The sequence below is a fragment of the Lithobates pipiens genome, unplaced genomic scaffold, assembly GCF_037356315.1.
Source record: "Lithobates pipiens isolate NorthernLeopardFrog02 unplaced genomic scaffold, aLitPip1_a1.2 Scaffold_18, whole genome shotgun sequence".
Lineage (NCBI taxonomy): Eukaryota > Metazoa > Chordata > Amphibia > Anura > Ranidae > Lithobates > Lithobates pipiens.
Window position 1 is genome coordinate 522,319,955 of NW_027507758.1, and position 17,980 is coordinate 522,337,934.

Below are 17,980 nucleotides of genomic sequence, written 5' to 3' on the forward strand. Positions count from 1 at the left end.
GTTCTGCTTTAAAATAATGTCACCAATGCAGATAAACAGGCAGCCAATGAGTCCCCAGGTGTCTAGCAACAATCTGCAACTCCTCATAACTTTACTACACTCTGCCCAGCAACATCCCCACATTGAACAACATTGGCTAAACCTGTGTCTAGGCTGGTCACATGACGTCGTGGTGTGCGTCACATTTCGGCGACTACATGCCGGAAGTGGCGTGTAACTCCCGCGCCTCCTACTAACGTCTCATGTCCGAGCAAGTTTTGTTTCGGTGATTTGGGAAACGTTCTCGTCTCTGCAGATGGTGATGGGAGAGGCTGAAGTGTAACGCGAGACGGCCATGGAGGAGGAAGACACGGTACGTACGCTGACGTCATTTAGAGGCGCCCAGTGCAGGTCACGTGGTCACTTCACGCCTCTCCTACTGGAGGAGTGACTGAGGGTGGATGGTGTGTTCTGTCAGTGAGGAGATGAGAAGAGAAGGAGGTTGCTGTGTAGACAGTGTACAGTTCTCACAGAGCTCTGATATGAGATTGGATGGGGGGGTGAAGCTTGTGGTTATCAATCCCTCTGTGGGTAATCCCACCTTGGTTGCCCTCTTCTGGAGACAAACCCCATCACCCCTCTTTCCTCATACAATGTCCTAATTTCTCTCATTATAGAAATGTTTTCTATGGCTCAAAACAGTGCAGTGCTCCCTTTACAAAGACTCTTATTAGGACATAGAAGAACACTGGACTATACTGTGTCAGTGTCCCATATATATCTATACAAATAATTCTATCAACGTTAACTGCTTCAATACCGGGCATTTTCACCCCCTTCCTGCCCAGGCCAATTTTCAGCTTTCAGCGCTGTCAAATGACAATTGCACTCTCATGCAACGTTGTACCTAAATTACATTTTGATCATCCCCCCCCCCCCCCCCCACAAATAGAGCTTTCTTTTGGTGGTATTTTATCACCTCTGCGGTTTTTATTTTTTGCGCTATAAACGAAACTCAGGCACAGACACACAATGAAAAAAACACAACATTTATCACTTTTTGCTATAATAAATATCCCAATTTATATAAAAAAAAATCATTTTTTTTTTCTCAGTTTAGGCCGATATGTATTCTTCTACATATTTTTAGTAAAAAAAAAAATTGCAATAGGCGTAGATTTATTGGTACAAAATAGGGGGATATATTTGTCATTTTTTATTTAACTATTTTTTTTTTTTTTTACTGCTAATGGTGGTGATCTGCGATTTTTTTTTTTTTTTTTTTTTTTTTTTTTTTTTTTTTTTATAAAGCGATCAGTGCTAAAAAAAAAAAAATTCACTGATTACTGTATAAATGTTACTGGCAGGGAAGGGGTTAACACTAGGGGGAGCTGCTGAAGGTGTTAAATGTGTGTCCTAGGGAGTGATTCTAACTGTGGGGGGAGGGGACTGATGAGGGGAGGAGACCGATCAGTGTTCCTATACACAAGGAACATGCAATCGGTTCTCCTCTACCCTGACAGGACGTGGATGTGTGTGTCTACACACACAGATCCATGTCCCTGCTCTGTGATGAGCAATCACGGGTGCCTGGGGGACATTGCGGCCGCCGGGCATGCACACTGAGTCCCTAGTGATGTGGCGAACGCGCGCTCTCCACAATGCCGGAGATGTCATATGTCGTCCTCCCAGAGGGAGGAAGGGTTCCTGCTGCCATCATTTTACAATACGGCGGCAGGCAAGTGGATAAAGATGAACTGTCCCATGCACTAAATCACAAGACTCTATCTATATCCAAACAATGTCTGTGCAGAATATTAACCTCTTGCTGTATGGGGCAGTTTTGGCATTTTTGCATACATAATAAAAACTTGCATTTTCCAGGAGCCAACGTGGCAGTATACATGTGATAGTATGCTGCCATGGATTGGAGCCAGGAGAGGAAAATTTTATGGTGATAATTTTCAGATTTTTTCAGTAGAAAATTACGTTACACCCCCCCCCCCCCCCCCCCCCCCAAACAATTACATATTTTCTAATAGCAGAGGCCCTGGAGAATAAAAGGGTTGCTGTTGCAAAATGTCACACAATATTTGAGCTGCCATTTATCAAAAGCAAATTTTCATTAAAAAACTTTAGCACACACAACACAATACCCAATTTTTTGGTAAAATATAAAAGATGCTGTTGCACCGAGTAAATATACCAGATGTGTCAAGACTTAACCACTTCAGCCCTGGAAGGATTTACCCCCTTTAATGATCGGGCCGTTTTTTTTTGCGATACAGCACTGAGTTGCTTTAACAGACAACTGTGCGGTCGTGCAATGTTGTATCCAAACAAAATTGATGTCGTCCTCCCCCCACAAATAGCGCTTTCGTTTGGTGATATTTGATCCTCTCCGCAGGTTTTTATTTTTTACGCTATAAACAAAAACAAAAAAATTTAAATTTTGACAAAAAAGACAAAAAACTATTTACTTTCTGCTATAAAACTTTTACAAAAAAAAATGTATTCATCAGTTTAGGCCAATTTGTATTCTGCTATATATTTTTGGTAAACAAAATCCCAATATATTGATTGGTTTGTGCTAAAGATACCGCATCTGCAAAATAAGGAATAGATTTATGGCATTTTTATTATTTCTTTTTTTTACTAGTAATGGCGGCAATCAGTGATTTTTTTTTTTTTTCTTTTTTTTTTTTTTAAGCGGGGTTCCGGCAAACAGATCGGACACCTAACTGACATTTTTGACACTTTTTTGGGGGGGAACCAGTGACATTATTACAATAATCAGTGCTAAAAATATGGATTGTTATTGTACTAATGACACTGGCAGGGAAGGGGTTAACATCAGGGGCGATCAAAAAACAAAAGTTTAGTATCACTTTAAAATTGCACACAGGTGAAATAACAACCAACTACAGCATCTAAACACTCCATAGGTACTGTCTCAAAGCATTTTTTAGGCTATTCATTTGGAGTTAAACATAAGCTCTGGTGCTAGAATTATTTCTCTCGTGCTGATATTCATGGCGATACATAATGTGTGATGTGATCACAATTTATGTATGCGTGTGGGACCTACATGCAATGCATGATTTCTGTTTGATCACTGGGGTGGTGGTGTTGCTGCTTTTAAACTTTTTTTTTTCTTTTAATTTACCTGTTTTTTACTTTTTTTTTTTTTTTTATAAGTAATTGCTATCACAAGGGATGGACATGATCTCTTCCGATAGCTAGGGCAGTGACGGGTACTCTTTATTGTGGTCGACCCCTGAATCCCTCCTGCCTTTCAAAGCATATGATCAAACACAGATCGGTTTGATCAAATTCTTGCCTGGCTGGTAAAGGCCACAAAGAACCAAAACTGCAAGTGACAAAATCCTCGGCCTTCCATGTTCTCCTCTTTGCGTAGCCAACTTGTTGCTTGCAGCAGTCAAAGGCTTAGTGGAACAAGAAAGTATGGGGGACCTCTTCCCAGCCTTGTATAAGTGCTTGGGTGACTGTAGAGCCACTTTTACATGTCAAAATTGATACCAGGATCTGCAGCCATAATCCTGCTTCCATCCAAGGACATAGCGGTAGGCCCTGAGGGCTGAAAGTAGGGGTGCAACGGATCAAAAAACTCACGGTTTGGATTGTTCCTCTGATCAGAGTCACGGATCGGATAATTTTTCGGATCAGCAAAAAAAATAAAAATAAAAATCTTTTCACTGTAATATCTATGTCATCTCCCCCACTGTAAAATCCGCAATCTCCAAGTCTCCACTGTAATATCCACGTCATCTCCCCCACTGTAATGGACATCTCTCCCACTGTAATAGCCATCTCCCCCACTCACTGTAATATCCACAGACATCTCGCCCACTGTATACAGTATAGGAAGACTAGTGTTTAGTCTTACCTTACCAGAATAGAAGCTGGGCAGAGGGGGTGATGACGTCAGCGCTGCCGGGTGTACCAAGATGGCCACCGCTCCAGAGCTAGGCCGAAAGCCACGGCCTTTCCTAAGGCGGAGGCAGCGGAACACTCCGCAGATCGCGTGGTGTGCTGATCCGAACAGGTTGACCCCTTCGGATCACGTATTAGTGACTATCCGTTGCACCACTAACTGAAAGTGGTTGAAGTAGAACTATAGGCCACCTGTATGCCATTGGGGAGATTTCCCTTCACTTCCTGTCCCATAGCCACAACAGGAAGTGAGGAAATCCCTGGGTAACCAGAACAAGTGTCTCAATTAGCATATTTCCCCTCTATGCCTGCATTTTTTATTTTTTTAAGACATTTTGTTGCATCGTCGGTCCATTCATTTTAAATGGGCTGTCTTAACACAATGAATGAGGATGGTAAGGTGTGGATCAGCCCTCTCCTTCACTGTTATTCCTGATGACCATTGTCTACAAGACATTAAATTAATGGGTAATTCAAACTTTTTAAGTTGTCAGAGGAACTGGAGATGAGATGAAATCTCCATTTGAGGAGACTTGTTCTGGTGACCACTGTCTAAGATGAGAGAACCTCTCATTTTGGAGAGATCTTCTTTTTTTGCTTCCCGCTGCTGTTTTTTTTCTGGGTTCGGAAGTGAACTGAAATTTCCTTGATCGGACACAGCTGGAAAAACACACAGGGGTCATAACCATTCTGAAACTCAAAGTAATAGTTTTAGCTTTACATGCACGAGGAGGGGAGGGATCAGATGAGTGGACCTTCCACTTCAGGGCGGAGGTTCGCTTTAAGGCCCCTTTCACATGGACGGCTGTTCTTCCGCAGTTTAGCATGTTTATTTTTTTCTGTGAAATTCAAGACTCCAGGCACAGTGACCAGCTGCATTTGTACAGTGCGATTACCTGCGTTTACGTGCGTTTCTGTGCAGTTGCGTTCGGCTGCAGTTATCTAATATAGTCATTCCCATAGCAACCTTTTTTTTTGGTCCCTTGAATCCCTTCTCACGCTGCTGTCACAAAATTCTGCGATTACCTGCGGTTATGTGCATATAGCTGCGCTACATCGCACCTGGACGTATTTAATTCTATTTTTTTTTCTATTCTCACCGAACCGCATGTAACGAAATCGCAGCTAAATGCTGTGTGTGAATGGGGCCATAGGAAAGCATTGTGTGCTTTTAGCTGCTGTAGAAAACTAGAAAATCCGCAGCTAAAAGCATCCTTCTATCCGTCTGTGTGAAAGGGGCCTTAAAGTGGAACTTCAGGAAAATTTTCATTACCTTTTCTAATGAGTATCCCATACTTGGATGGCTGCTTACTGCACAAATGCTATATTTATTGATGCTGGGCAGCACTCTTCTTCGGAGTGGCTACCAAGAGTTCTGGCTCTCATACAGTAGAGAATCCTGTTGCTCACACTCCCTTTTCTCTACCCTCATCCATTCACAAAAGCCTTGTTTCCTTTTCATTGAATGCAAGGTGTTCTTTGAATGGACATAAGAGTTGAGTAATGTCAGGTATCAATAGCACTACTATGCTGCTTACGGTTTTGCTTGCTGGATAGGAAACTGTACCCAAACCTTGCAGACGAGCATTTCCCTTCGTCTGTTCTATTTTTGGATGGTGCTTTCTCTACTTCTCCTGCTGCTTTGTTGACAGTTACCCCAACAATCATCTTGTTCAAACCTCACTCGGGATCTCCAAATAAAAATCCAAAAATTATTACCTTGTAAGCCACTGGACTTGAATTGATGATTATACAGCCATGACGCCTGCAGCTGCAAGCATCAACTCGGTACGGTTTCTTTAGAGCCAACGGTGGCCTGGATTGCTTTTACGAGTAGCTGTGGGTTATAGTAACCTGGAAGCAATGACCTTACATCACTTCTGGTTTACCTGGATGTAAATGGCACCTTTTTTTAAAAATCAAAAGCATTCATCAAAGAGAAATCAAAAGATCAAATGCTTTTAAGGACATAAAGAGTACCTGTCACATGCCTATTGCCATCACAATGGATATTTACATTCCTTGTCACAGTAATAAGAGTAATTAAAAAAAAAATGTAAACAGTGTAAGAACAAATAATTGAAAATAAAAGATGTAAAGTGCGACGCTTGACAACATCTGAACAAAATACGTTTAGCTTGGTCTCGTCAGACCACAGGTTCCAGTTCCAGTAATCCATGTCCTTAGTCTGCTTGCGAACTTTCTTGTGCATCATCTTTAGAAGAGGCTTCCTTCTGGGACGACAGCCATGCAGACCTATTTGATGCAGTGTGCATCAAATTGGGGGGTATTTTTGTTTTTGTGAGATACTGTATAATATAAATATATATATCTCCCGAAAGTGAGTACACCCCTCACATTTTTGGAAATATTTTATTATATCTTTTCATGTGACAACATTGAAGAAATAATACTTTTCTACAATGTAAAGTATTGAAATAAATACTTTATTTCAATACATCTTGTATAACAGTGTAAATTTGCTGTCCCCTCAAAATAACTCAACACACAGCCATTAATGTCTAAGCCAAAACAAAAGTGAGTACACCCCTAAGTGAAAATGTCCTAATTGGGCCCAAGTGTCAATATTTTGTGTGGCCACCATTATTTTCCAGCCTTAACCCTCTTGGGCATGGAGTTCACCAGAGCTTCACAGGTTGCCACTGGAGTCCTCTTCCACTCCTCCATGACGACATCACTGAGCTGGTGGATGTTAGAGACCTTGCGCTCCTCCACCTACAGTGTAGGAGTGCAGCAGTGCAAATTTGTGGGCCCCCTCAAAATAACTCAACACACAGCCGTTAATGTCTAAAACTGCTGGCAACATTTTCACTTAGAATGTAAGGGTGTACTCAATTATGTGAGATACTGTACATTCTTCTTTTATTTGGACAATATTTGTTTACCCCGGATAACTACTTTTTTCTATCTGCATGTTAAAAAAAAAAAAAATGTACCTGGTTAACCACTTGGGTACCGCGCTATTGCAAAATGACGGCAACAGCGCGGACCCACATTTCCGGGACTACGTCTATTGACGTCGTCCCGGATACGAGCGGCCTGCGCGCCCCCTGAGGGGCGCGCGCGGCGCGCTCTGTGATCGGCGAGTCCGTGAGACTCGCCTGATCACCGATCCGTGTAAGGGGTCGATCCCGACCCCTTATCACGTGATCAGCTGTCAGCCAATGACAGCTGATCATGTGATAAAACGGAGCCGGTAATCGGCTAGTATTCCTCCTCGCGCTGACAGCGCGAGGAGAAAAAAAAAAAGCCGATCGCCGGCGGCCGTGTTCGGGACATCAGTCCCGATCACGGCCAGCAATTTAAGCGGACACCTGCCCCCTGCCAGTGCCCACCTGCCACCCGCAGTGCCATCCTGAAATAAAGTAAGTGCCCCCCTGTCAGTGCCACCCAGCAGTGCCCATAGTGCCCACAGTGCCACCCAGCAGTGCCCACAGTGCCACCCACAGTGCCACCCAAAATCTGCCTCAAAGGTGCTGCACCCCAGTGCCGCCCATCAGTGCCCAGCAGTGCCGCCCATCAGTGCCCAGCAGTGCCACCTATCAGTGCCACCTATCAGTGCCCATCAGTCCCATCTATCTGTGGTACCTATCAGTGCCCATCCGTGCCACCCATCCGTGCCACCCATCCGTGCCATCTTATCTGTGCCCATCTTTGCCCATCAGTGCCGCCTTATCTGTGCCCATCGGTGCCGCCTTATCTGTGCCTATTAGTGCCGCCTTAACTATGCCTATCAGTGCCCACCAATGCAGCCCATCAGTGCCCACCAATGCAGCCTATCAGTGCCGCCTAATCAGCGCACTTCAATGAAGGAGAAAAATGACCCGTTTGCAAAATTTTATAACAAACTATTAAAACATGATTTTTTTTTTTTTTTTTTTTTTTGCATCTTTTTTTGTTTGTTTAGCAAAAAATAAAACTCCGAGCTGTAACTAAATACCACCAAAAGAAAGCTCTATTTGTGGGAAAAAAATGATAAAAATTTCATTTGGGTACAGTGTTGTATGACCGCGCAATTGTCATTCAAAGTGCATCAGCGCTGAAAGCTGAAAATTGGTCTGGGACTGAGGGGGGTTTAAGTGCCCAGTAAGCAAGTGGTTAAATACACTGCTTAAATCAGAGAACATAGAGCAACACTTCTAAGTAAAGTATATTTTAATTCAAAGTGTATATATAATATAATATAATATATATATATATATATATATGTATATATATATATATTTATATATTCTCTCTATCTCAATTATAATATACTGTGTGAATGGAATAATAAATATATATATATATATATATATATATATATATATATTTTATTTTTATTTTTTTCACATACTTAGATAAAAAGCATGTCATGCGTACCTGTTCTGTGCAACCCCCCCCCCCCCCCCCCGAAAAAAACCCCCCACTTGCTAGGGTACTATTGATCTCCCCCCCATAGCAAGCCACTCTTGTGCACAGCACTGGATCGACACTTGGCTCATCAGGTAAGTACAAATTAGGGGCTAAGGGGGAAAAGCGCACAAGTTTTCTTTTTTTTTTTTTACCTTCATGCAGAGGCTTTAGAACCACTTTAAGGTATCAAAACCTTTTAGATTTTACGGCCACTTTTATTTAGTTATATCCATGTACAAGTACATTTAAAAACACATTCCAAAACTTTCTTTATTTCATCTGTGGCTATAACTAGGACCAAAGGGAGCAATTAACTGCTTATCTCAGATTAAAATCACACTGGCTTTATTAGGTTCTTCAGAGGTACATCAAGGATACATAAAATGAGAAGCTGTGGTCTGCTGATTTTATGTAACCCTGATGTCCTTTTGAAGTATCCTATAAAGCTGCTGTGAGTTTAATTTAAGATAAACAGCGAGTCACTGCCTTTGGTTCCTGCTTGTTTTTACATGTGTATGTGGAAAGGTATTTTGCGTCCTGGGCTTATTATATAAAGATCAAATGCTCCTAAGTTTCTACTTTAAAAGTCCAACTGCGGGGGGGGGTTGTGGACAAAATCCTTCTTTTGCATTGGAGCTGCCCTCACACTGTAATGCCCTGTACACACGGTTGGAAAAGGTCCGATCTGATTATATTGTTGGAAAATCTGATCGTGTGTGGGCTCTATTGGACTTTTTCAGTCGGAAATTCTGCCGGAAAAAATTTGAGAGCAGGATCTCAGTTTCTGACAAAAAAATCAGATGGGACTTTTTCTGATCGTTTGTAGAGAATCTCGATTGGACAAAGTGCCACACATGCTCAGATCAAATTACGAGACCAAAGCTATTGGCTACTAGCCTCAACGTAGTCCCGTCCTAATGAACGAACATCGTCACATTCCGAACGATCGGATTTTCCAACAAATTTGTCCCACTGTGTGTATGCAACACAAGTTTAGGACAAAATCCATCGGAAAAAATCTGATGGATTTTGTTGTTGGAATGTCCAATAGTGTGTACGCGGCATAAGAGCTTTTTCACATTGGCAGTAGTGCCTATAACCCTCTAAAAAGCCATCTTTGGTGGATCACTTTTCAGACAGCAGTTTAACAGCGGCAGGCTGGCATTTAGTAAGAGATCATGCCACCTCCTGAATGTCTATCTATCTTCCTTTTTCTTTTTTTTTTTTATCACAAGGGTGATATTGTATTGAAACCTGCACAACAACTACGAGTCAAGCGTTTGACCTCAATAGGCGAGTTTGACAGGCAGTGCTGCCTGTGTCACTCTACGACAGGATCAGGGCATATCTATAGCCCTGTCTATGTTTAATGTTTGAGATGTGTGATCAGGGAAGGTAAAAATCCAGTTCAGCCACCTATTTTTATCAAACTCCCACACGCGGGTGAAAGTCCACTAATGCCACGTATATGCAATTGGAGTTTTCGTCGGAAAAATCTCGGATGTTTTTTCTGATGGAATTCCGCTCAAGCTTGGCTTGCATATACACGGTCACACGAGTTTTCTGAACTTTCAAGAACGCGGTGAAGCTGAGAAAATGAAGTTCAATGCTTCCGAGCATCGAATTGTTTCCGAGCATGCTTCGGAATCGCCGCAGACTATCGAAATTTCCGATCGGAACTTGCTCTCAATCTTTTGCTGGTGGGAATTCCGCCAGCAAAAGTCCGATATAGCATACACGCGGTCACATTTTCCAACCAAAAGCTCTCATCTGGCTTTTGCTGGTGGAATTTCCGATCGTGTGTATGGGGCATTAGTGTTAAAGGAGAACTCTAGGTATGGATATATTATACATGGTTATATTTGTCCAGCCAAAATTGGTAAACATGTATATGGATATTAAACCAATTATGTAGCTTGGTATTATTGTCAGGGCTGTTTATACATTACATATCACATACTAAGGTATTAGTGTGTGTGTGATTATACTAGCATTTTTTTTATATTGTTTGGTACATGGAGCCCTGCACTTTATAGCTGTTTATGATAATCTCATAAGTGTTTTAACTCTTCCACCTACTTTATCCAAAATGTAAAAATAGGTTTTAGCGTACTCCTTTTTATAATCTACCTAAAAGGCCCTTTTTTCTTACTTGATTCTGTGATTTCATGACACATAAGGTTCTAAATCTTCCTTCTTCTGGACTGAAGAGTGGGAGGGTTTTTATTTAGGTGTCCACATTTGCTGCCTGAGTGATGTGGACATTTGTTTCATTGGCTGTCCTTTAGCAGGGGGATCACAGTCAGTGGTAGGCCCGAATCATGATGGATCACGGGTTTCACTTGTAGAAGATGGTCACATGATGGCGGTAGGCAGTTTAAAAAATAAATATAAATGTAGCACGACCCCCTAAGGGACTGCTTGGAATTACCTGCTCATCTGCACTGCCAACCCACCTGACACTCTGGGTTTTGACATCCCCATACCACTGTAAAGTATTAAATCAGACAACTCTGTGTATTTATGTTCTGATAATATTTACTAGAATCAATTAAAGGGATGTTGTCACAAAAGGGAGTAGTTGCCCTCCGCGTGGGCTTTTTCTTTTTCTATAGCTACTCCCAGCAATCTCCAAATGGCAGTAAAGATCCCTGGGATATGAAGTCCAAGCGCATAATCATACAAAGCAATTCTAGAAAAGTGGCCTAGTGCAAAAAGCACAGCCGGTACCCCTGGGGATGTTTGAATGAGATAGACCAGTCCGTAGATGAAATATAACACAGTCATTTTATTCATAGTACATCTTAAAAACATATATATTTAAAAAGTTTTTTTTTTTTTTTTCAACATGTGTGAATAAAATGCTACTTGAAAAAACTTTGGTTAACAGTTGGCTTGCGACAAATGTAAATTTGAGAAGAATGCCGACATGTTTCGGACCATCCGTCCTTTTTCCTAGGCATATAATATATCTCGTATGTACATAGTCTAGAATGTAAGTATAGTCATATTAGTACAAATATATAAAAATCAATCAGTGCAAAGCTTTGTAATGGTCATAAACAGTATTAGAACATGTTTACAAGATAATATGATACATACCAGCCAAGACCTGTTGCCAATGCTAACCAATGGGGGATGACAGTATTGGGGTAAGATCCAAAAGGGGCTACTGTAATAACGCCACAATGCTTTAAATCTGCTTTAGTAAAGCTGGAAAACGCTGTATACAATGGATGAGGCTGTTAAGCCATGGCATCCATGGGTGCTGTGACTGCAAGGTCTCCACTGAGAAGCTAGGAAATTAGCTTGCACAGTATAACATCAGCTGAACTTTGAGGGGAATTTTGCATCTAGATGAAAAAAAGAGACATATCAACGTGCTGGACGCCGTTTGTGTTGACTTATAAGGGTTATAGTGCTCAGCTGTTGACAGACGGCAATTGGCTGCCTCCACAGGTGAGGCTGATGAGGCCGGCTGGTTCACAGTCAGCCTAAGGAGACCTCTGACGGGACAGCGTGGGGCAGGACTGCGTCCCGTGTCATGATGTCACCGGCGTGCGAGGATCCCGGATGTCCGTGCTCCACACTGGAGTACAAACAAGCCATGGCGCAGTAAGAGAACCGCGCCAATTGGGCACAATGACTGCATGCTTCACATATGGCGGGAGCATGCAAGTCTCCTGCGTGTCGGGCAGCACAGCGGCCCCTGGTGGGAGTAATGAAGTACATGGGTATGAGGAAAAAGAAAAAAGAAAAAAGAGGCAATATACTATATAAAACGTAGGGAAACATGTATATAAGTCAATGGAAAATGCGCCCCTAGTGGTACATGGAAGAGGTGTAGGCTGGTATGTGACTTGACCAATTTGAACAGTCAAGAGTATACATAACAGACAAATGGGTATGTAGGCAGGGTGGGAGAAAAGTTAACATATAACCAGTAGGGGAAGTATTCAAATAATGGAGATCAAATTCCCTAATAAACATGACATGGGTGGTGGAGTCAATCAACAACATCAGCAGATTACATGTAATACATCAAAGGTAAAAAAGGACATCATAGGTCCAGTTCACAGACCCCAGGCTGAAAACCCTCCAGAAAAGGTCTAAAATTAAAGGCCTCATTGAGGCCGGGGTGAGGTGGCATTGAGGTGGAAGATCCACCTCAATTCGCTCTGTAATAGTAGTTTGTAGTCACCCCCTCAAGTGCTGGGGGGGATATGGTCCAGGGCAAGAAATCACAGGCTAGGTGTATGGTCAGGGGTGGACCGTACTGCAATGTCGGCCGATAGGAAGGTCAGGATCTTTAGTATGGATGCTAGTGAAATGGCGGTTGATGCGTTTCCAAAACGGCAGTTTAGTTTTTCCCACATAACAGCCACATTCGCATAGTAAAAGATAGACGACCCCCACCATGCGACAATTGACATAATGATGAGGGTTAAAAAGTTGTCGTTTAGGTAGAATGACATTTCTAGTGGTATTCATATATTTGCAGTATCCACGGTTGCCTCATTGAAAAGTGCCATGTAATTTAGTAGTATTAGTACTCTGAGAGTATTCCCTTTTTAACCAGTTTGTCTCGCATGGATGGGGCTCGTCTATAAGTAAACAGTGGCTGTGCGGGTACAAATGGTGCGAGGCAATTATCTATGGTAAGGATGTGCCAGTATCTCGATAATATGTTCCTTATCTGCTGATGCTGTTGACAATAAGAGATAATGATACGTGAAGTGGATCTTTATGTTGCCCGTTTTTGAAAAAGAAGATCATGGCGGTTTTTAGCTTTAGCTTTTTTTGTATGCTAGTTTCAGGGTTTTACTTGAGTAACCACGGGCTAATAGCCTCTGTCTAAGTAAAATAGCCTCTTGGTTGAAAAATTCATCGGTGGAACAATTGCGCCAGGCCCGTAAGTATTGTGCGAATGGCATAGATTTGAGTAAAGGCTTTGGGTGAAAACTGTCAGCTGACAGAATAGTGTTGCCCGAAGTGGGTTTACAAAATAATTTACTTTTCAAATGGCCATCCTTATCTTTAATGATGGTCAAATCTAAGAAAAGAGATGCTAGAAGTACTGTAAGCCATAGTAAATTTTAAATTTAGTGCGTTATGAGAATTGAGGAATTGTAAAAATTGATGTAATGAATCTACTGGACCGTTCCAGAAAAACAAAATAACATCAATGTAGCGACACCAAGTCGCCAAGGGATCGGAAAAAAGTAAGTGTTCCCACTCCCCCAGGTAGAGATTGGCGTACGCCGGGGCGCAACAGGTGCCTATGGCGACGCCCTGCACCTGGAGGTAGTGGGAACAACCGAAAGAAAAAAAAAGTTGTGTTAGTATAAATTCCAACGCTTGTACAATAAAGTCATTTTAACATCTTCTCAGATTTACTCTCAAGAATTATCTATGACATATGGTGGTGAGGCCTAATTGATGAGTAATAGAACTGTAGGGGGCCCTCCACATCAACAGCGACCAGAGTGTCACTGTCGACGAGGAGGCTGTCAAGAACCCGGAGCAGATGGGTAGTGTCCTGTATGTATGTGGGTAATGCTGTTACAAGAGGTTGCAGCAATTTATCAATATATTTGCTGAGGTTGAGAGTGAGACTGCCACGGCCTGACACTATGGGTCGACCTGGTGGGTGTGTGGGATTTTTGTGCACTTTGGGGAGTGCGTAGAAGGTAGCTTCGCGAGGAAAAGCTGTCCTGATAAAATCGCGGGTGGACTTATCAATCATATGTTGATTAAATGCTTGATCAATGAAAAGATAAAGTTGTTGAGTAAATCCTTAAATAAGGGAACTTGGTATTGTTCTATAGCAGTCTTTATTGGAAAGAATTGCTATGCACATTGCTTCATAGTCAGACCTATTTTGGATAACTATATTCCCGCCTTGGTCGGTTTGATAATAATGGAGGAATTGGCTTTGAGGCTCTGAAGAGCAAGGTATTCATGATACGTAAAGTTTTTGAAATGCCGGGATGTAGGTTTGAAGTTGCGTAGTTGTTGGGTTACTAGTTTTAGGAACAAGGCTGCTTTAGGATTAGTACTAGGGGGATGGGTATAAACTGGATTTCTTTTTGATAGAGATATCTGGCCTAGTAGTGGTAGGAGCAGACTCACTGTCAACTTCAGTAAGAATTCTGTCAAGATCAAGAGTATCAATTAAATCGATGGGTTCGTTTTCGTCTAGAAGATCAATAAGGTCCTGAACTGCAGTTGCGAGGCCTTCTTGTAACACCGAAATTTCATGTGAGGATAGGTGATAATCAGACAAATTAAAAAGATTGAGTGAGTGAGAAGTGGAGGGAATTATTTTTTGGACTTGTGCGATTTGGAGTGTGTTTGCTGAATTAATTGCGAGGCCCGCATTTTGTCTAAAAAAAATCGCCTTGACGCGTAGGAGTAGGTAATGAATTAGATCTAACAGAAGTATGTGGTGGACCATTGTTATCGTGAGCCCCAACTACTGACGACTGATATTTAACACGCGAATGCGAGGAGCCCTCTAGGAATCATTGCATGATGTAGTCTTAGAACGGCCACGTTTTTGACGGCGTGGACCATGTGGTTGGTCCTGTGAACTCATGACATCATCAGGTACACCTGATGAATTGTCATTATGGTGCGTATCGTTGGGTCTAGGCGCACTGTGTGCAGGAGCCATAGGGTGCAGAGCATGCAGTGGATCCATCCATCTATAAGCCCGTGCCTCCTGAAAAGCTTTTTTATCTCTGAATTTTTTTTTATCCTTTTTTAAAGAGTGTCTCTTTATTGAATTTGTCAAATCTCTCTTTAAGCTGTTAGTCCAGCGTGGCATACAGCGAATGGTCTTTACATTTCAATAGTTGTTGATTGATGACCTCAATCTTACTATCTAATGCAGTCATTCTATGTTGGTATTCATGAATTAGTCATTTCAATGCCACCTCACCCCCGGCCTCAATGAGGCCTTTAATTTTAGACCTTTTCTGGAGGGTTTTCAGCCTGGGGTCTGTGAACTGGACCTATGATGTCCTTTTTTACCTTTCATGTATTACATGTAATCTGCTGATGTTGTTGATTGACTCCACCACCCATGTCATGTATATTAGGGAATTTGATCTCCATTATTTGAATACTTCACTTACTGGTTATATGTTAACTTTTCTCCCACCACGTCATAAACATGTTCTAATACTGTTTATGACCATTACAAAGCTTTGCACTGATTGATTTTTATATATTTGTATTAATATGACTATACTTACATTCTAGACTATGTACATACGACAAGGGTTGACAAATTTGCTTTGAATTTAGGAGCCAGTTACAAAAGTTAGGAGCCAGTTTTTTTTTTTTTTTAGAGTGATATGGATTGTCAGCTCCCAGGGTAAGGCCAGTCATTTTCACCCCCTATCCCTAACTCACAATGGAGCACCCAGTCGATAACTCCAATGAAACGCTGTTACATCAGGGTTATGGGCTGATCGGAAAGAGTAGGGCTGGCAACAGATGGAACTGGCTGGCACTGGCAGGTAGCACTGGTTGCCACTGGCAGGCACGTGGAACTGCCAGATGGCATTGGCAGGTGACACTGGTTTGGAACTGGCAGGTGACACTGGTTTGGAACTGGCAGGTGGCATTGGCACGTGGCACTGATTGGCAGGTGGCCCTGGTTGGTGATGGCAGGTGGCCCTGGTTGGCGGTGGCACTAGTTGTCACTGGCAGATGGCACTGATTGGCGGTGGCACTGGTTGGTGTTGGCAGGTGGCACTTTTTGGCGGTGGCACTAGTTGGCACTGTTTGGCGGTGGCACTGTTGGTGGCACTAGTTGGCACTGTTTGTCGGTGGCACTAGTTGGCACTGTTTGGCGGTGGCACTGGTAGGTGGCTTTGGTAGGTGGTGGCAGGTGGCACTGATTAGCGGTGGCAGGTGGCACTGGTTGCCACTGGCAGGCACGTGGAACTGCCAGATGGCATTGGCAGGTGACACTGGTGGGGAACTGGCAGGTGGCACAATTGGCACTGGTGGTGGCACTGGCACGTGGCACTAATTGGCAGGTGGCACTGGTTTGGAAGTGGCAGGTGGCCCTGGTTGGTGGTGGCACTAGTCACTGGCAGATGGCACTGGTTGGCGGTGGCACTGGTTGGTGTTGGGTGGTGGCGGGTGGCACTGGTAGGTGGCGGGTGGCATTGGTAGGGGCAGGTGGCACTGGCAGGTGGCACTGGCAGGTGGCGGTGGGTGGCACTGATTGGTGGTGGCGGCACTGATTGGTGGTGGCACTGGTTGGCGGCGGCAGATGGCACTGGCAGGTGGCACTGATTGACGGTGGCACTGGTTGGTGGTTGCAGGTGGCACTGGTTGGCACTAGCAGGTGGCACTGGTTGGTGTGACAGGTGACGGTGGCACTGGTTGGTGCTGACAGGTGGCACTGGCAGGTTTCACACGGAGCACTCTGTTACTGAAATGTAACAGAGGAGCTGTCAGAATTGAGCTTAATGTCGGGGTGGGCGGGACTCAGCAGCTATCAAACAGCCAACGATTGGGCTGCTTAAGAAAAGGGGCGGGCCACATACACGTAGCGGCCGACCAGATCCCATTGGCTGGTGTTTGATAGCTGCTGGGTCCCGCCCACCCCGGCCGGTTCCCGCCCACCCCGACATCAAGCTGAAATCTGACAGATCCTACTCTCTCTGTTGCTTGTCAGTTTAACACAATTAGCGCGGCGCCGCTGAGTGTGGAGGAGGGAGAAGGACGGCAGTCAGTGTTCATGCGCTGCATGTCTGGGGCATCAATAGTGAGTGGGCTGTTGGCAACTTAGGCGCCAGGTTGCGATTTCTGGTCGCATTGGCGACCTGGCGCCTGGGGTTTGTCGAGCCCTGACATACGAGATATATATGCCTAGGAAAAAGGACGCATGGTCCGAAACATGTCGGCATTCTTCTCAAGTTTACATTTGTCGCAAGCCAACTGTTAACCAAAGTTTTTTCAAGTAACCCTTTATTCACACATGTTGAAAAAAACGCTTTTTAAATATATATGTATTTAAAGAGGAAGTAAACCCTGATGAGTTTACTTCCTCTTTCATTCCCTGCAAAGGCAAAGCATAATGGACTACTATGCATTGCATAGTAGCCCATTATGTGTCACTTCGCTGGCTCCTGTGACAGGTAAGTCACCGCTGTCCCCTGAAGTCCGGCGCATCCATCTTCTCGGTGGGGTCTCGCAGCTCCGCCGCTGTCATTCGGCGAAGCCACGATGACGTCACTCCTGCGCATGCGCACGGGAGCCGACATGCGCGGCAGCTCCATTGTTGGAAATGCGGCGCTCAGTGCGCCTGCGCGCCGCTGTCTACGGCGCATGCGCCGTAGATAGCGGTGCCTGTCTTCGGGCAAATATCTCCTAAACCGTATAGGTTTAGGAGATATTTCTTGGACCTACAGGTAAGCCTTAATCTAGGCTTACTTGTAGGTCAAAGTGGTTTGTAAGGGTTTACAACCACTTTAAGATGTACTATGAATAAATTACTGTGTTATATTTGATCTACGGACTGCTCTATCTTATTCAAACATCCCCAGGGGTACTGGTGTCCTATCATATACAGTACCCCATCGGATAGTGTCCGCTGTGTACTGCGCAT

At 43.5% G+C, this 17,980-nt stretch overlaps 1 protein-coding gene across 2 annotated transcripts in view; it reads left to right on the forward strand.

Moving 5' to 3' along the window:
* Window positions 1–206: 206 nt before the first annotated feature.
* The window catches only part of TAF1B (TATA-box binding protein associated factor, RNA polymerase I subunit B), a 247,607-nt gene continuing 229,833 nt past the window's right edge, over window positions 207–17,980 (forward strand). For both annotated transcript variants that reach the window (XM_077488766.1, XM_077488767.1), the window contains exon 1: window positions 207–352. In XM_077488766.1, coding sequence (XP_077344892.1) covers window positions 335–352 — 18 coding nt within the window. In that variant the 5' untranslated portion in view covers window positions 207–334. The remainder of the gene's footprint in view (window positions 353–17,980) is intronic.